The following is a 20406-nucleotide window of genomic DNA, read 5'->3' as shown; positions in this document are numbered from 1 at the left end:
GTGGGAAGCTGCTCCCTGCCACTGCAGTAGGGGGAAATCATCCCATTCATAAAACTCACACCGCCCCCCCTCCCGGCTGCTTCCTAGCCTGCAGCCGAGCAGCAGCGTTGGGAAGTGAGCGCTCACCTCCCTGGGCCTGGGGCCCTACACACCAAGGCGTCCACGGGGTGGGCCGAGAAGCCTGGGCTGGCAACCCCTCCGGCGCATGTGCACCTTCGGTCCCCACAGACCGCTGAACTCAACCGCAGACGAGCATCCTGGGCTGGGACATAGAGACAAGATGGCTTGCGACTCAGTTCATAAATAGAACCCCATCCAGAGTTCAGGCTGACCGACATTTTGTGACTTGCATTTGTAGGGAGGAGGGTAGCACAGGTTTCAGAAACGACTGCCCAACTTGACTGCTTATCCTTTTCTAAACGCCTGGCTTTTAGTGCCCTGTTCTTACGGGCGGCTAGTGGCAAAGGGGTGGGAGTGGGGGCGGGGAGCCGGGTGAGGGGTGAAGGATGGGGAGGGTAGCGACAAAGGCGGGTAGGTGTCCTAAAGCCAGACTCGCTCTCCATCCCAATGAAGGGTGGTTCTTGTCCTCCTTGCGAAATCCTTAACGCTGCCGCTGCTGCTGTCTTCCCTAGTAGCAGGAGACGAGCCCTCATTCGCCGAGCTACCGCCTCCCCGCCCCCTCCCCACTACTCTTGGCTCTGGAAATTACAACTCCGGGCGGGCGCGCTGAGCAGGCAGGCGGCGGTGGCGGCGGGGAGGGGATCCCCGAGCCTGCCTGGCCCTAGCCCTCCGCCCGCCCGCTGCAGCGTCGCTCGGCCAAGGTCAGAGGCGCTGCAGGAGCAGCAGCTGCTAACCAGGGAAGTGGGTCAATCCCAACGGCAGGAAGAAAGCCCCAGAGAGCAGCTGTCCCACACTCGTCGCCGCCTGCGAGGAAGGCTGGTCCGGCTTGGCTGCGGTGGCTGCTACGACCTGGCGGGTGGCGCGGCCCAGCTGTTGGCAAGCTGGGGAGCTCCCGCCCCAACAGCTGCTCCGGGCGCTGTCCACCGCCGCGTGGTGCTGAACCAGCGCTCAGCCGAGCCTGCGCACCCGCCAGCTCACCTGCCGATCAGCCAGATAGGGGGCAGGCGGGAAAAGGTGGCAGTCTCTGGGCAGCTGCCCTCCGCAATCGAGGACTGGATGCCGAGAGCCCGCGGGTAACAACACGGTCACTGGTCCTGGCGTGCAGAGGAGGCACGCTCTGTTGCCAGCTGCGGAGTGAGTGCTGATTCATCACCTGGAGCGCCTTGCAGGCCACTGCCAGGGCAGACGAGCAGCCTCAGACTGGTCTCAGGTGCAGGAACCTCGAGAGCAAGAGGTGAGGACCCCCTCCCTTCTCCTGCCCACACACACCCTCCCCACCGTCTTAGGGCGGTGGCCACAGGACAGAGAGAGGGGCGTGCCCTCCCTCCCCCGCCCCCCTCGGTATTGAAGCGGTATTAGTGCCTGGGTGATGCTTCGGATTCCATCCCACCGGCGCTAACCGCGCTTGCCCTCCTGCGCCCGTTTCCGGAGCTCCGGCCTGTTTTCTCCAGCTCGGGCTACCGGCATCGCCATGGAGGAGGAGCTGAAGTGTCCAGTGTGTGGCTCCCTGTTTCGGGAACCCATCATCCTGCCCTGTTCCCACAATGTCTGCCTGCCTTGCGCTCGCACCATCGCAGTGCAGACACCAGACGGAGAGCAGCACCTGCCCCCGCCGCTCCTGCTTTCCCGGGGATCCGGGCTGCCTGCAGGCGCCACCACGGCTGCCCCGACTCTGGACCCAGACGCAGCGGTGGGGCCAGCCTGCAGCGGCGCAGGCGGGGGCGCAGCGGGAGGCCTGGGCGGCGGCGCTGGAGCTGCAGGAGACCACGCAGACAAGCTTAGCCTGTACAGCGAGACAGACAGCGGCTACGGCTCCTACACACCCAGCCTCAAATCTCCCAATGGGGTTCGAGTGCTGCCCATGGTGCCGGCGCCACCGGGCTCGTCGGCTGCCGCGGCCCGTGGTGCCGCCTGCTCGTCTCTGTCCTCATCCTCAAGCTCCATCACGTGCCCACAGTGCCACCGCAGCGCCTCTTTGGACCACCGTGGCTTGCGTGGCTTCCAACGCAACCGGCTGCTCGAGGCCATCGTGCAGCGGTACCAGCAGGGCCGCGGGGCCGCGCCCGGGGCCTCCGCACCCGCGCCCGTGGCCATCTGCCAGTTGTGCGATCGCACCCCACCGGAGCCCGCAGCCACACTCTGTGAGCAATGCGACGTGCTGTACTGTGCTGCCTGCCAGCTCAAGTGCCATCCATCCCGGGGGCCCTTCGCTAAGCATCGCCTGGTGCAGCCGCCGCCGCCGCCTCCAGCTCCGTCCGAGGCCTCCGGCGCGGTCCAGGGCGCCTCTAGCGGAGGCAGCGGCTGCAGGAGCCCCGGAGGTGCGGGCGGCTCAACGGCTGGCGGCAGTACGACCGGAAAGTTCCCCACGTGTCCGGAACATGAAATGGAGAACTACAGTATGTACTGCGTGAGCTGCCGAACCCCAGTATGTTACCTATGCTTAGAGGAGGGCCGGCATGGCAAGCATGAGGTGAAGCCGCTGGGGGCCATGTGGAAGCAGCACAAGGTGAGCGAGCGCGGTGCCTCTAGGAGGGCGCAAGGAGAAGGGGTGAAGCCAGAAGTGCCTCTGCATGCACCACCCCCTTTAGTCCTTTCACAGACACTTGCTGAATGCTCTTCAGGTGCTCTCAGCTGGTTAGGGGCGAGGTGGAGGGGAGAGAATGGAAACAGGTGACGCCCAAAGTTCCCTTTCAGCCCCTCCTATTGTTCTGCATTTAGTGTCCCCCAAAATGAAGCAGAATTCGTTTACTCCCAAATGCTTCCTAAAAACCCCTCCTGCTTTGACCTTTGCAGTCCCCCTTCTCCCCCCCCACCCGCCCCCTTTTAAGTCTGTTACCAACTGGCTGCAGGAAAATATCTAATGTCTTCTCTTACCCTGCTAATCAGCAAGGCATCTCTCTAGCTCTCATGAAGGGATACCCAATTTCCTGCTACAAATACATACACACACTCACACACTCCCCCAGTTCGCTTCTGGAGCAGAGATTTTCCGGATCTTTCTGTCAGTCTCCCAGCCTATAGGAAAGATGGAATTCCTTCTGGGCCTTGTTTGAGCCTCTGGTTCTGTGTGCACCGCCACAAAGGGAGCCTGTTTTCTCCAGAGCCCCCTCTCTTGCCTGGGACTCTGCCCCGGGGCCCTGGGAGAGTGAGGGAGTCCCTGAATGAGCTCTTAGAAGACAGCCAGGCACACCTGCATCCCCAGGCTGGCCACAAGCCTTCTGCCTCTGGAACTCGAAGGGTGGGGGGTGGGGGTACAGCCCCCAACAACTTCTGTATGAAATGTGTCTTTGTATCTGATGCTGGCAGAGAGGGTGGGTGGGAGGAAATCTGGTCAGGCCCTTGACTTGGCCTCAAGGAAAAACTTGGGGTCAGTTTTTCTCACATTCACCTAGATTTCCTTTCCGAAGATCTGAAGAGTGACTGGGCTCATTGCCCAGGGCTATGGGTTAGGTCTGGCAAATTGGTGCCCCTTCTTCAAGGGCCCCCAACTGCACCTGCATTTCGGACAACACTGATTCAGTGAACTCTTTCCAGGAAATGCTCACCCAGAAGAGGCAGGAAGTCTCTAAAACTGCCTGGCTAGACATACAGTGTGTATTGGGACGAGGAGGAAAGATACAGGAAAACAAAGCCATTGCCAAGGCCATCTTCGGCCATCTAGCTGGGAATCAGTAAAAAAGAAAGCACAGAAGGGAGGGAAAAAAAGAGACTGTTCGTATGTAGATTTGCTGTTCGTATATATAGAACAGATATAGTTTTACTATACATAATTTCATTTGCTACAGTGAACATTTTTTTATTGTAATTTAACATTTTAAAATAAAAATTATGATAAAAGCAATTTGGGAACACTTTAGAAATCCACCTTGGCATAGCAGACTAGAAAAAAGGAACAAGGAGGGCAGATTCCTAGTTTTGGAGCAATTGAGGCCAATTTCTATCTGCCACCCTGAACCTCCTAAGGACATTTGGCAATATCTGAGACATTGTCTCACCTAGTGGGTGCCACTGGCATTTAGCGGGTAGAAGTTAGTGGGAGAGGGCTACTTAAAACCCTACCATGCATAGGGAAACTCAAACAATTAACTAGTCCCAAAAGTCAACGGCACCTCTGGTGAAACCACACTTGCAATGATTAAGAGCTGGCTCCAGCTGACAGTGTCTGCAGTTTACCAACTGTATGAATTAGGCATACATTTCAACTCACCAAAAATTACATTAGGGATTAGACATATAAAACTGCCTGTTTAGCTTTTAGCACAGTATCTGGCCCATGAAATGTTGCTTGTTATTTTTATCATTATGATACTTAAAACCACTAGATTCACAGAAATCTCTAGGGCAGCAGCCAAGACCTCTCCTGTGGCCTCAGTAACTTGGTTGCCTGGAGAAAAGGATAAGCTGGTAACCTTTGGTATTGTTAATTCTGATTCCTAAAGTAGTTCTCAGAATATATATCTTGAATTAATTATCATTCATATGACATTCTATGGCATACTGCTTCATGTTAATGGTAGCTGCCTTACTTAGCTCATCTTTTAAAGTAATTAGATGACATCTTACAAGTTGAAAAATCCCATTTATAAAGAGACTGAGATCAATCACCAAGGCAAGAAGTTCTACATCTCACATTAGTATTTCACAGTTGTTAACTTTTCACAGCAAGGGGGGAATAAACTAAGCTTAGGAGTGACCGCTCAAATGTTAAGAATTAGGGACTGGTGTGGCAAAATGGGTGAAGCTGCTGCCTACAACACAAGCATCCTATCTGGGTGCTGATTACAGTCCCGGGGTGCTCCATCTCCAACCCCACTCTCTGCTAATGCACCTGAGAAGAAGTAAAGGACCACCCAATCCATGGGTCTCTGCACCCACATGGGAGGCTCTGATGAAGTTCCTGGTTCCTGGCTTCAGCCAGGCCCTAGTCATTACAGTCATTTGGGGAGTGAACCAGTGGAGAGAAGATCCCTCTCTCTCTAATTTTGTCTTCCAAATAAATAAAATAAATATTTAAAGAAGAATTAGTGAAGAACAGAAACTGAAAAGAGTTGAGGTAAGGACTTGAAATCACAAAAAAATAAATATTTGTCTTACATGGAAAAATTGAGTTGGCTAATACATCTTACTTTCAATAACCACTGTCGCATAGGGATAAATCATTCATCATCCATGGCTTGATATTGAGAGCAGTTTTGTAGAATTTCCATTCTCAATGAACAATTGCAAAGTTATACAGAAATATGGAAGCACATGTGCTTTCTGACGTTAGTAAGATAGCCTGGGGGATAGGACTACACAGGACCTGCTGTTTTCAAGTGTTGTTGCTTAAGGGAACTAAGGCAACCTCCTAAATTCAGAAGGAATGTCACTTAGGTGGGAACCTGTTTCCAAAAACTAGCAAGAGATCTCCTGTGCTCTGTCAGCACGTGCTGCTGTTTTTCTACAGAAGGGGAAATGCTGAGTGTCTATTTTGAGCATCTCAAGTGGGAGCTGGAAAAGACAAGACAAGCAAGCAAGCCCTGGGCAGCCTTTGATGCATAGGCATCCAGACCACCACGTAAACTCAGAGAGGCTACTTGAAAATATTCTATAATATTCCATCTCTGACTCCTACTAGGCATGTTAAGTTCTTTAGTAAATCTTAAAATCTCTGGATTGTGTTTGTGTGTGTGTTCTTTTGCCCGAAAATCCCAGACTCCATGACAAAGCCTACTTGTGCTAACATTCCTGTGGTTGGAGAAGCCTTCGCCAAATCCTTGCTTTAACTCCACTCCGCATACCTGATTATGTGATTCCTAGGTAAAAAGACATATAGGTGACACTGAAATCTATTTTAAAACAAGATTGATTGTCACCTTTTGAAAACAGTGTGAAAAAAATTTAGTCTGGCTAGACACATTTTTATATGATTCTTCTGGAAGATAATTAACCATTTCAAAGAACTTCTGATGTGAAGAAATTCTGGGTGCTGTGAAAAGCAGGACAGTGAAGGGGAGCTTTCCCAGGATGGTGTTTGCCTTTACATTTTTTAATGTATTTATTCAAGTGGGGGAGAGAGAGAGTGAGAGGGAGAGTGAGAGCGAGAGAGATAGACAGAGGTGAATGGAGTTGCCTTAAATGTGCAGGGCTGAAGCCACCTGAAGCTATAAGCCAGGTATCCCATGTGGGTGGCAGGAACCCAATCACTTGAGCCATCACAGATTGCCTCCCTTGGAAGGAAGCTGGCTAGAATCAGGAACCAGAATCAGGTATGGAATCAGGTACTGTGATGTGAATGTGAAATTTTACCCAGCACCTCTAAAAAGGTATTCATTTGTCTGAAAAGCAAGGTTATTATTTGCCTATTTGAAAGGCAGAGTTGGAGAAAAAGAGAGAGATCCCCTTTGCTGGATCACTGGTCATAAAAGGTCTGGGCAAGCTGAAACCAGCAGCTAGGAACACTATTCTGGTGTCTCATAGTACACAGGGTTAGGCCACAGCTTGAGACACTAGCATCCCACACTAGCATGCCAGTCCAAGTCACAGCTGCCGCACTTCTGATCCAATACATACATAAATTAAATACTTAAAAAGGCATACACTGGAGTAGGTATCTGGCCTGATGGTTAAGCCAAGGGGCAGGCACTGAGGCACAGTGGGTTAAGCTGCCACTTGGGATGCCTGTATCCATACAGTAACACCAGAATGGAGTCTGGTCTCTTGTTTTCCATCCAGCTACTGTACCTGGGAGAAGGCAGATGATGGTCCAAGTTTTTGGATCTCTGCACCCAAATGGGAAACCCAGATGCAGTTCCTAACTTCTGGTTTTAGCCTGTCTCAGTCCTAGCTGCTGTAGGCATTTGGAAAATAAACCAGTAGATGGAGGATCTGAATCTCTTGCCCCAACCACCCAACCCATCACTTTGCCTTTCAGATAAATGAATAGCTTTTTAGAGGTGCTAGGTAGGAAACCATGTCCATATTGGAGTACCTGGGTTCCAATCCTGCTTTGAGTTCCATACCTGATTCTGGTTCCTGAATACTAGTGCCAGAAATAATGTTTAGGTTTACCAGTTGTGAGTACAGAGACAATATGGTGCTCAAAGAGTGCATGGCCCAGAGATGGGCAGTAACCTCTGAGGGGTTACAGCTTTAGGGGCCTGATGAGAAAGGGGCTCTAGAAAACTGCTTTTTGCTGCTTCCCTCGGATTGAAAAGGAACTTTTTCATTGTTTGGGTTTCCTTTTAGTTTGTGTTTCATAAAGAAGCAGAGAAAATGTCTTATCTAATTCTTCTCCACTTTCTAAGGGGCTGTCCAGGCAGTGGTAGAGATGATGACAGTCATGCCAGGGATCCCTTCAGAGGGTCTGGCTGACCTTGGCAGGAGTTTCAGTACATTCATTCTACTCTGTTTAGAATTTCCCTCTGCTTTGCTCTTCATAACAAAAACTGTAAGGGACTTAAAGTTTTGTTTTTAAAGGTTGGCTCTTTCCCAATAGAGGTTATAAACTGGAACCTCCTCAATTTGTAGATGAGGAAATTGGGATGGCAATGCTTGCACAGCATGTTGTGAAATAATTTTGTAAAATATGGCCCCTTATTTTCCCCTGATGACACTTTGAGTAGCTATGAAAACAAGATAGAATGCTATATTTCTACCTGAATAAAATCAAATGCACATAATATCACTTGAAGAATCATTATGCATGTAAGGAACATTCTAGGAACATTAAAAACACAAAGAGATGAGTCTAACCCATTCAACTGAAGTGGAACAGTAGTAAATGGAAATCACAAGCAGTGGGGTGGGGCAGGCACTTGGTGCAGCAGTGAAAATATCACTTGGAATGTTGAAAGCTCGTGTTAGAATCCCGGTTCCTCCAGCGCTGCCCTAGCATCTTACTAATACGTGCTCTGGGAGGCAGCACTTGGGTTGCTGCCACTGGTGGGAGACCCAGAATGAGTTCTGAGAAACTGCCTTCATCCTAGCCAAACACTGGTTGTTGAAGGCTTTTGAGGAGTGAAGCATCAGGAAGATCTCTCTCTTTTTCTCTCCCTCTGAATTCTTTTTTTTTTTTAAATATTTACTTATTTTTATTGGAAAAGTGTATTTACAGAGAGAAGGAGAGATCTTCGATCTGCTGGTTGATTCCCCAAGTGGCCACAATGGCTTAAGTGGAGCTCAGTCAATTTAAAGCAAGGAGCTTCCTCTAGGTCCCCCATGTGGGTGCAGGGTTCCAAGGCTTTGGGCCATCTTCTACTGCTTTCCCAGGCCATAAGCAGGGAGCAGGATGGGAACTGGAGCAGCCGGGACATGAACTGGCACCCATACGGGATCCCGGTGCTTGTAAGGGGAAGATTAGCTAGTTGAGCCATTATGCCGGGTGCTACCTTTCAAATGAAGTCAAAATAAGTAATTATGAGTTTTTATAAATTAGGGAGTTATGTTGGGAAGCTGAGGTGCTCTGTTTAGAACAAATAGGATTTAAGAGTTTGAGGAGCAGAGGAGACCTAACAGAACAACAGGCATGGTTTCTCCATCCCACATGTGGCTATAGAAGAGATGTGATCTGGAGGAAACAGGGCAAGGAAGGATCTGCCAGGACAGGGCAGGGTGGGGTGGGCAGAGGAACCAGGATAGCGGACATGTCTAAACAGCATACACATTGGACAGGAATGTGGATGCCTGCCAGTACTCCCTCCAGAAGGAAGGGCTGGGCCATGGTCACACGCCATCTAAAAAATCTGTCCAGATGGCAGTCAAAAAAATTAGGTCAAGGTTGTGTCAGAAAATTCAGGCAAATACTTAATGTTTACTCAGTTCACCAACCCTTGTTTGTAATTTGTGTCTGGGTAATAGCTGTAAACAACAGAAATCAGTGACATAAATAATCAGAAATGACAGGCTGCCTAAAATAAAGAATAGATGCTTACTATCAGCAAATTATTTGTTGTCATAGAGTAATTTTACACATCAGATGACTATGTACTTATACAAGTACAAGTAATCTCTAACATTTTCATTAATGACTTAAAACCGGATGCCTCCTGACCATGACATCCTTTTTTGTGAGCTTATATATCTAATGAGTATTTGGTCTTCAGTTCACCTAATTACTTATTCTGTTGAAAAGCCTTGAATGCCTATAGTACACTAGGCACTGTCTTAAACCCCTAAGCCTCAGAAGAAATTATTCTCTGTCCTCAAAGAACAGAAATCTAGTCATAGGAGAAAGAAGATGCATGAGTAAACAAATACAGCAATAAACTTGATAATTTATGATGTGTAAGTGTCAAAGACATGTGATAAATACCAAGGCAGACTTCTTTGGTAGGAAAGAGTGGAAAAACACCTTTAAGGAGGATGTGCTCAAGTTAAGACTTGCAGACTAGACATGACAGGACAGGCATGCTCAGGTGGGTATGAGGCAGCACATTTCATGAAGGAAGCCAGACCCCAAGGCCAGAGCAGGGAAGATCACTCATGTGTGAACCACAGAAATGGGTCAATGTGTTTGTCACATTATAGAAAGATGAATTAAGAGGCAGAGGCAGAGAAAGAGAGACAGGGACCAGAGGACACAGGATTTGCCAGGCCGCAGAGACAGACAGATTTTAAGGTAAACGCATGAGAATTCACAGATGACTTTATATTTTGCAGAGAGAAGGTGATCCTGATTGCTGTTTGTAAAATGGTTAGGAGACAATAGAGGAAGGAAGACCAATTAGAGACTGTTGTGAATTGGGCTATAAATGTGGAGACTTGAATTAGGAGTGATGCTGTAGAAATGAAGACAGTTATGTATTAGTTTCCTGTTGAGGGCACTCTAAGTTCTGAACTCATGGTTTGATGCGTTTTATTGTTTTTGGAAAAGTCTTGTCTATATTCTCAATACTTCTGCTCAATTCTGTCTCTCTCTCACACACACATTCTTCTGAGACTCCAGTGACATGTGTGCTGTATGACATCCCACAGTTATTGGATACCCTGGTTTTGTTTTTTACCATTTCTTTTGCTTCTTCCTGTTACAATACTGATGGTTTTTATTGACTTCTCTTCAGGCTCACATGTTTTTTTCTGATTAGCTCCTGTCCATCTGCTCTTGGCATCATCTTTTCCACTGTCCTGCCTCCATTGTCTTTTTCCAGTAGCAAGGAGCCCCAAATGGCAAACATCAAGGGCAGTTTTGGGTACCTCACCCAGGAAGAATTTTTTCTTTTCCTTTGCTTAGACGGATCTTCTCCCTGCTCAGGGTAGCGCCAGAGAAATGGTTTTCTTTCATTTCAATGATGCTGTCTTCAACTGTATAAACCCTTACAAGATACATAGAGGCACTAATGAAGTAAATTGAATAGAGAATAGGTAGTTATCTTGAGTAAAATTGAAGAGAACTATACTCCTGTTGAGAACTGCATTTAAGATACTTCCTACTTCTGAGTGGTGCCCCAATCATTGTGACAAAAACTAAATGCTGCTTGGAAATGAGCAGGAGTCTTCCCAGCTGTTGGGACATACTACCACTCCCTCTTATTCCAATATAGTAAGTAGACTCCAAAACAAAAATTGTGGCTGGTATAGATAGCACCGTCAGCCATCTCACTGCACAACTTCCATGTGAACAGCATGTTTGCAGGCTGTGATTTTTACCTCTCTGATGTTTCCTTTAGCAAAATATCTGCAGTCCTCATGAATGAATGGTTGTCCTCCACATGGCCCTGCCATCCTGGCATTCTACATATATTGGAATCTACTGACAATATGAAGATATAGAGTGGGGGACATCAGGGCACACTGAAGGCAGGAAAACTCCACTAGGTGCTGTCTAAAACAGTGAGGGGTCTGGGATTTCAGCCTACTCACAAGCCAATCACTTAACCTGCTATAGTTCATGGGTACAGCAAGAAATGAGAGTCCTGAGTCAATAGTTTCTTTTCATCTTAAAGATTAATGAATGTATTTATTTGCAACACAGTTACACAGAGAAACAGAGATCTTCTATCCACTAGTTCATTCCTCAGAAAGCACACTGGCGGGGTTGGACCAGGTCAAAGCCAGTAGCCAGTAGCCAGAAGCCTTGCACCACTGCACTCAGATGGGAGACTTGGAAGAAGTTCCTGGTTCTCCCCTTCAAATTGACCTAGCTCTGGCAGCTACAGTTTGGAAAGCGAACCAGCAGATGGAAGATTCTATCTCTTTCTCTCTCTGTCTCTGTCTTTCCTTCTTTCTGTAACTTTGTCTTTCAAATAAAAGTAAAACATTTTTAAGGGCCCGGCGTGTGGCCTAGTGGCTAAAGTCCTTGCCTTGAATGCACCGGGATCCCATATGGATACCAGTTCTAATCCCGGCAGCTCCACTTCCCTTCCAGCTCCCTGCTTGTGGCCTGGAAAGCAGTTGATGACGGCCCAATGCTTTGGGACCCTGTACCCATGTGGGAGACCTGGAGGAAGTTCCTGACTCCTGGCTCCGGATTGGCACAGCACTGGCCATTGTGGTCACTTGGGGAGTGAATCATCAGATGAAAGATCTCCCTCTCTATTTCTTCTCCTCTTTGTGTATCAGACTTTATAATAAAAATAAAATAAATCTTTAAAAAATATATTTTTTTAAAAAAATAAAAGAAGTGGAGTGGCTGGGACATGAATTGGTACTGATTTGGGATGCTGGTGTTGCAGGCAGTGCTTTACACAGTACTCCACAATGCAAGCGCCAAAGACTGAAGTGAGGATTACGCTTGAGCCAGGGTCATGAATGGTGAGTAATTTTCTTGGGGGAGGGGGGGGGAAGAAAGGGTGTAAAACTGCAATACTGCACATGGTGTTAAGAAAAGTGTTGAAGACCTGATTCCTACTTTTTCAAATGCTTAGCCTGTGCTGATAGACTAGCAGAGATTAACACAATGCAGAAGGATGCTGAGAAATGTGGTGTTGTGTTTCACAAAAACAAAACATGAGTCATATATTCTTTTAACATCTGAGATTTTACAGAAAGCAAACGAATCTGTCAATAAAAGGAAACAATGATGGGATTAAAGAATTCTGGAAACCACATTAAAGGGAGCATGTAATTTCATCTAGAAGAAATTAAGCTGCATTTCAATTTCAGTGAACAACCTGGGCCACACTATCACTCTATAAAAGATTCTTGTAAAATTTCACCATTTCTGAAACCTCTTTAACATCTTAGTTCAGTTTGTTAAGTTAAAGCAACAGAGGCAATGAGAGATGAAGTAGAAAAAGAAAGTGAGGAAAGTGGCTAAGAAAAGAGTTTCAGGAAGAAGGCTGCAGTAAAAGGGGATTGCAAATGAGGTTGGTGAAGAAGTTGCTATGGGGTTAGTCATCACCTCTAACCACTGAAAGGCAGGAGGATTTATTTTCCCAGAAGAAATCCAGAACAATAGCAGAGCACAAATAATTGTTGCTAAAAGTGTGTGGAGAGCCAAACTCACATGTGAATGAGTGTGGAGAAGAGGATATTAGAGATGGAATTGGGTTGGGTTTCAAGAGATGAGATGAATACGGATAGTTGAAAAAAACAAGTCAGAAGGCAAGTATTCTTTTTTGTACTTCGACTAAGAAGAGGCAACTCTGAGACAGATTCTCAACAGGCACAACTGTCACAGAAATGGTTCTGCTCTGGTTGTCAGAGAATGGAGTTGGCCTTGTCAGGATGCAGAGGTACTGTTGGTTGCTCAGTGCCAGGGTTGATTGGCAGTCCACCTGGCTTTGCTCACTGGATGACTTGGGTGACATTGGAAAGCTAGGATCCTGGCCAGTGAGCTTCATGCACCTGTCAGTCTGTCCCAAGCTTATTCTCAGTATCATCAGAGCATTGGCTGAGTTGATCCATGGTGTCTGGTCTTTCTTTGTGCAACTATGACTTGCTGTGCCCAATTTGTCTGCCAATGGATAGTCTCAAGGACATTTAAAGTCTAGACAGCTTTAAAAATAAAATCCCCAGGTTGATTAGACTTTCCTTATTTACACTCAAGATGTCTTGTAGCTAACAGAGAGTGACATGAGTTCTTCCTTTTATAAAAGCAGCTTTTTTCATTACAAGCATAAATAAGTGTACTTTGAGTATCTTGAAAACAAGGACTGTGTCTTTCACATCTTTCTACATCCAGACCCAGTACAGCATCTGGCACCTAGTAGGCTGCAAAGAGCATATATTAAATAGGACTTAACAGTAAAACATATTCTAACATCGATCCTCTAAATGATTATTTCAGTGCAGTCCCTATGAAGTACATGTTGAATCACAGATGATTCTTCATTAATTCTTTTCTTAAAGATTTATTTACATTTATTGGAAAGGCAGATATACAGAGAGAAGGAGAGACAGAAAGAGCTCCCATCCATTGATTCACTCCCCAAGCGGCTGTAATGGCCAGAGCTGAGCCAATCCAAAACCAAGCAGGCCAGAGTTTCTTCTAGTTCTTCCACACGGGTGCAGGGTTTCAAGACTTTGGGCTGTCCTCTACTGCTTTCCCAGTCACCAGCAGGGAGCTGGATGGGAAGAAGGGCTGCTGGGGTTAGAACCTGTGCCCATATAGGATCCTGGTGCACGCAAGGCAAGGACTTTAGCCACTGGTCTACTACACTGGGCCCTAAATAAATCTTAAACACACACATACACAAACAAGCCAGAAATTTGTTGTCTGATAGCTCTGAAGCCAGGATGTCCAAAACTGAGACACAAGTCCGGGCTCCCTCTTAAAGCACTAGGGAGGCTGGCTGGGTGGTGCCACACAGCAGAGGGTGCCAACACCTGGGTAGAGTTGCAGAGAGGAGGTAGAGAAGAGATGGCAGCATTCAGAGGGAGTCTTTCCACTCTTTTAACTTTCCCCTATGCACTGTGGAAATGGCCAACATAATTTTATTGAAAGAATTACCCATACAGAGCTACAACAAGAAAAATTATTGTTGTGTTTGACTTAAGGTTGAGGTTTAAATGTTCTCAGCAAGAGGACTTTTGGAAGGAAGAGTAGCATGACTTTTAGTTGCCAGTTGTGAGACTGCTTAACCATGCAAGAGTAAGAATTTTCAGTAAGACACCGAAGCACCTTAGTTTTTAAAGAAAATTTTGTTTTAAAGGGCATGAGCAACCATCTACTGGTTCACTCCACAAATGCCCATAATGACTGAACCTCAACTGGGCCAAAGCTGGCAAGTTAGGATCTCAATCCAATCTTCTCATGGGGATGTCAGGAACTGAACTGCTTGAGCCATCATTGCTATACATCACACAATGTGCACTAGCGGGAGCCTGGAATAAGGATTCAGAGCTGGGAATTGAACCCAGGCACTCTGATAATGAGATGCAGGCATCTTCACTAAGCTAAATGCCTTCTTCCAATATTTGAAATTTTAAAATGAGAGTAGTTTTATTGTTCTCCTGCCCTGATTTCAGCTCCAACAGATTGTGAAGGAAAGGAAAATTTTTCAAAGAAAATTCTGATACTGTTAAGCAAGAAAACCAGGTGGTTAACAGTTGAAGCTATGGCAGGCAGCCCCTCTGGAGCACCAGCCTATGATGGAGGCAGAGAAGGATGGTGGTGCCTTCAGAGATAACGGATACTTCTGTGTTGAGTCAAGGCCTTGGCCACCTTGTAAAGTTTCAGCAAGTTGGAAGCAGCTTTGTTGTGCTGCACAGACACTGGACTAGCACCGAACAAACCCCATTCAAATCCACCTCTCTTCTTCATTGATTCTTGGACCAAATGCAAAGAGTTGGTGGACAGAGGCTCATTTTCTGAGCTGCTTTGCTTCAAGGGATGCCCAACTCTGGGCAGCTACTGAAGAGAGAGGCTGCTCAGGTCAACTCATGGCTCCCAATTATTTTGCCAAAGACCCTTTCTTCTTCTGGTGGAGATCCCCATAGCCTGTAATTCACAGGCTAACATGGCAGGAGCCTGCCTCCATCAATACTCCCTACGTAGCAGATACCAAGCCGATGGCTCCTTCTGTGGACTTCTATTCAGGGGCTCATCCTTCTCCTTCTCTTGGTGTCAATCCCCTGTAAAGTAGTGAACAGTCTCCATATCTTGATACTTAGGAGATTGGAACCTGGGAGCTAACTGGGAAGGAGGACACTTGTGGCATTTGGGAACCCAGGAGGCGTGGCTGCCGCTACCTCGTGAGAGAAGGGTATGTTCCAAGTCCTCCTTTACAGGTCCTATGCAGCCCTAATCTTTCCTCACTCCCAGGACTTTCACATGTTGGCCTCATTCTCGTATCCCTGTGAACTGTTTTCAAGGGCCCTGTGGATTCCTACGTTGCCTCCCTGGATGGGGACCACTGCTACATCTGCTTTAGTCATAAGGACCACCAAGGTTCGGATGTAAATATGAGAGCCAATTTAGGCTGGCATGTTATCAGGATCTTGGAGCCCAAGGCTGGCAATTCGAAGAAAACTATAAAACAAAGCTGCTTCTCTGCTGGCTGAGGTAGGGTTCTTGCCTCGGCTGGCAGCTTGTTCACCAGGGCCTGAGGAAGGGGTATCCAGTCTTCAGATAGAGATAGGGAGTGATTGGCTTTAGAAGTACTGTCTAGTGTGGTGACATTTTGGGCCAGGGCAATGGTGGCAGTTAACCTAGAAATGGTTTAATTCCAGAGGTGGTGGAAAGCATGTCAGTCCACAAGGTAGGATCAGACTGCTAGTGCCCAGCACCACATGGCTCTTTGTGCCCTAAAAACAGTGGGTGGGGAGTGACCATGTGGTCCTTTCAATTATGCCTGGTGTGTGAGAGGATTGAGACTTGAATAGTTCAAGGGGATTAGACAAAAATATAGAGCTAAATCAACTGCCTGATGCAAATATTTATGCAGCACATTCCCGGTGTTGGGCCCCACACTGCTTACTGAGTGGTATTCACAGAGGCTCAGAGCAGTGCCTGGGATGGGAGTGGGGGTGAGGCAGGCCCCAGGACAGGGGGCTGATGCAGGCCTTTTGCTAGGAGTTCAAGGGGCACCCTTCACTTGGGGAGGATTGCAAAGCTTCAAGAGGAGGGAACATTTGAGATGGGTCTTCACAGTTGGGTGGGATGATAACAGGCAATAATGGGCAAAGCAGAAAAGGAGAGCATTGGAGGCAGAAAGAGCTACAAGAACCTAAGCAGGGGACTGGTGCAGTAACCAAACTGAAGTCCTCACCTTGTATGAGCTGGGATCCCATTTGGGCGCCGGGTCTAATCCCAGCAGCCCAGCCTCCCATCCAGCTCCCTGCTTGTGACCTAGGAAAGCAGTAGAGGACAGTCCAAAGCCTTGGAACCCTGCACCCAAGTGGGAGACCCGGAAGAGGCTCCTGGCTTCGGATCAGCACAGCTCCAGCTGATGCAGCCGCTTGGGGAGTGAATCAGTGGATGGAAAATCTTCCTCTCTGTCTCTCCTCTTCTCTGTATATCTGCCTTCCAATAAACTTAAAATAAATATTGAAAAAAAAAAGAACCAAGACAGGGAGGAGGACAGAACGGAGTGGCCCGATGGAGCCTGTTTACACAGGGTGGAGACCACAGGGACAGGCTGGAGAGAGGAGCTGCCGGAGAGAGAAGTAACTTAAGAATCCTTTGATGCAGAGCCAAGCATCTGGAACTCGACCCTGCTGGGAGAGGACATAGCTGAGTGGAGAAACGACTTGATCAGGAGATTATTTGGATGTGCAGACTTCACTTGCCTGGAGTAACCTTTAAGCAGTGGTCACTGAGTGATTGGACATTGTCTCCATTAAGGCATGCAGAAAGGCTTGCTAACAAGATGTGATAGTTGTGGGAGCTTTGAGTCTATTGGGAGCCTTGTCTCCACTAGTTTAGCTGTGCCTTTTATATACCCCAAAGAAGAATTTTATGGATGATAAATATTCCCACAAACATTAATAGGTGCTGTTAATTGCACATAAACAGCAGATAGCATATGATGAAGTCTTATTCCTCTTCGCCCTTCAAGGAATAGTTTGGACATTTACCCCCATTTCTAGCCCTTTCACATTCCAAGATTAAAGGTTTTTAAATGAGCTGTATCTTCTTGGACAAGGGCATAGAAACTCTAAGCGAGAAGAAAATGTCTACAAACATTTCTAAGGATCAGCTGTACAATAATAAGAATTCTTAAAAGTATTTTGCACTTCTATGTTGCTTTACAGCTACACATTTTGAAAGTACTTTCATATTTTAAAAGTGTAAGATTGATTTGAAAAGCAGAGAAACAGAGATTCTGACTATCAACTGAAATTTTCCTAGATGCACATGTTAGTAGAAATTTAAGTTCCTTGTTTGTAAAAGGAGAGAATCTGAATTATATCTTTTTAAGGTTCTCTGTCTTTATGTTTTTAAAGATTTATTTTATTTTTATTGGAAAGTCAGATTTACATAGAAAAAAGAAGAGACAGATCTTTCATCTGCTGGTTCATTCCCCAAGTAGCTGCAATAGCCAGAGCTGAGCTGATCCAAAGCCAGGAGCCAGGAGCTTCTTCTGGGTCTCCTACATGCAGGGTTCCAAGGCTTTGAGCCATCCTCTATTGCCTTCCCAGACTACAAGCGGGGAGCTGGACAGAAAGTGGAGCAGCCAGGATGTGAACCAGCGCCCATATGGAATCCTGGGCATGCAAGGTGAGGACTTCAGTCACTTGGCTACCGCGCCAGGTCCAAGGCCCTCTGTCTTTAACATCCTGTATTGTGCTGGGTAATCTTACCTTTACAGAACAGAGACCAAGTTTATAAGTAGTTGGCTTAAAGCAGGCATGTGATGTAGCACTTAAGAACCACTTGGAATGCCTGTACCCATAGCAGAGTCCCTGGCTTGGGTTCCAGTTCCCCTGCTTCCAGCAGTTTCTTGCTGATACCCATCCTTGGGTGCAATAGATGAAGATTCGAATATTTGGGTCCCTGACTCCGACACAGCAGCCTCAGATGGAACTCTGGGTTCCTGACTTCAACCTGGCCCAACCCTGGCTGTAGTGGGCATTTGGAGAGAGAACAAGTAGATAAATGGTCTCTTTTTATCTCTCTACCTTTCAAATAAAATGAAAATTAATACTTCTTTATAAATTGACCCAGGAACTTCTCCACAGATACCATGGCAAATTATGACAATCATTTAAGAAGCTGTATAAATTGAAAATTAGGTAAATTCCAGGTGGTTTAGATGAACTGATAAATGACCTGAACAATGAAAGAGTTGTTATAGAATGCTTGTGTTACATGGCTAAGAATAATAGTAAGTATTTTTATGAGGCAGAGATTATCATTTCCATTTTACAGGAGTGGAGTGATCCCTATAGAACAAAGAGATGAAGTATCTTTCTAAGACACACAGTTAGCAAGTGATGGAGCCAGGATTCAGACTATGCTAACCAGAATCCTCTCACTTAATATACTGTCACACCATGTGCTGTAGCACCATCTGTATATACATAGAGGGCTTTAATGGAATTTTAGTCCAAGTTCCTAGAATATGTGTGAGCTGCTTCTGTTAGCTGTTTGACTAAGACCATGTGCTGGATTATTCAGATCTTTGGCTTGACCAGTGAGGAAGTACTGAAGTTTATAAGTCATCTGTCCAAGCTCAGACTCTTTAGGAACACAATTCTAACTTTAAAAGGTCAGGGATGTTTACATAATCTTATGCTTTTTACAATACAGATTAAAAGCTATTTGCCATTTTTTTTTCTTCTTCTGTGTATTTCCTTTCTTTCTAAGAGTGTGGTACAGCAACACCTACAAGGACAGACTCACCCATCTCATTCCTCCATTGCAAGCATCTCCTTCAGACCAGAAAGGGACACTGTTATTCTCTGCTGACACTCTTGCCAGCTGCCCCTAGAGAAGGGAATGCGTGTCTCAAAAAGCTGAAGCAGAATGGAATATATCAGAACCCCATTCCATTGCTGAAGAGGACATTAGTTAGTTGTTTTTTGCACTAAAAACCTCTGCTCCCTTTCCTCTGGAATAAATGGGTCCAGTTTCCACAAGGTTGATAGCTGTGTGAGAACACTTAGGTCGGATCTGGCTTGGAGGTGAGGACAAGCATATACAAATGAGGACAGCCCTCAACTATGCCTGGCCTTCACACTGCCCATCAAAGCTCCTCCATGGCTAGTAAATCAGGACACAGGAGCCCTAGGGCGGCTGAGCACACTGCTGGTTCTGGTGCAGATGCACTCAGAAGATCTCTCCAGATGGACATAAACAGGCAACAGAAGGCAACCCAGGTGGAGAGTCTGTGGCCTGGGAGCAGTGTTTCCCAAACATTTTTATGACCTATTTCTTCTTTCATTTAGGCATCTGCCTGAGGTCACATATCTCCTTCAAAACCACTCCCATGTTTGCCAAGCTCCTTGTCTTTTGCCAAGGAGAAGCAGGTCCAGCAGACTGTGGGGAAGGTTGGACTGCTGAAAAGATGATGTTGGCCAGGCAGAACCATGTTGGTCGCTACTACCGGGCAAGTGGTACATGACCCTCACTCATCCAGCCTCTTAAGAAGAACCAGGCTTGTCCCTTTTTTCGGGAAGGTGCTAGTAGAAGTGATGGATCTTCTGGGATCTGGCCCACTCAGTATGCACTCTAAGGAAGTTCTTACTTTGTTTTCCATTTACCAAGGAGCACTTTTTTTTTCCTGAGTTTCTATTTTCATATAGTACTGTTAGCTTGAAATAGAGACCAAAGAAAAAGGCCATCAAGACATATACAGGTTAGGCAATGGACTGAATGTGTGTGCCCCAAAACTTGTATGTAGAAGCTCTAATCCTCAACATGACATTAGGAGGTGAGGTCATTGGGAGATGACTCAGGTTAGGTGAGTGAGATGGAAAGGAACAGGCCCAGTCTCAGTAGAGACGATTTCTGTTTCGTCCCAAACAACTTCAAAATCCCTGGCACTGGGGATAGCCCTAGGGTATAGTAGGTTAAACCTCCACCTGCAGTACCAGCATCCCATATGGGCACCGGTTCATGTCCCAGCTGCTCCACTTCCAATCCAGCTTCTTGCTAATGTGCTTGGGAAAGCAGCAGAGAGTGGCCCAAATACTTGGGCCCCTACACCCACAGTGGGAGTCCCAGACGAAATTCTTGGTTTTTGACTTTGGCCTGGCCCTACTCCAGCCATTTAGGCCATTTGGGGAGTGAACCAATGAATGGAAAGTCTCACTCTCTGCCTCTCCTTTTCTCTCTGTAACTGCCTTTCAAATAAAAATAAATAACCTTTCTAAAAGAAGAAAAATAAAACCGCTGTTGTTACAGGTATTCCTCAGAGCCTCTGAGGGAGGCTAATAAACTCTGTTTCAAGAACAAGAATCTTGGGACAGGTGAAGTTGCCA

General features: G+C 46.6%; 1 protein-coding gene across 3 annotated transcripts in view; it reads left to right on the top strand.

Moving 5' to 3' along the window:
• The first annotated feature begins 1591 nt into the window (after positions 1-1591).
• The window catches only part of TRIM67 (tripartite motif containing 67), a 37242-nt gene continuing 18427 nt past the window's right edge, over positions 1592-20406 (top strand). For 2 of the 3 annotated variants that reach the window (XM_040967896.1, XM_040967895.1), the window contains exon 1: positions 1592-2626. In XM_040967896.1, coding sequence (XP_040823830.1) covers positions 1592-2626 — 1035 coding nt within the window. The remainder of the gene's footprint in view (positions 2627-20406) is intronic. The other variant, XM_040967897.1, reaches the window with a different exon arrangement.

The sequence above is a fragment of the Ochotona curzoniae genome, unplaced genomic scaffold (genome assembly GCF_017591425.1).
Source record: "Ochotona curzoniae isolate NIBS_2020 unplaced genomic scaffold, NIBS_Ocur_1.0 scaffold_4683, whole genome shotgun sequence".
Lineage (NCBI taxonomy): Eukaryota > Metazoa > Chordata > Mammalia > Lagomorpha > Ochotonidae > Ochotona > Ochotona curzoniae.
This window is presented reverse-complemented; position numbering and strand designations above follow the sequence as displayed.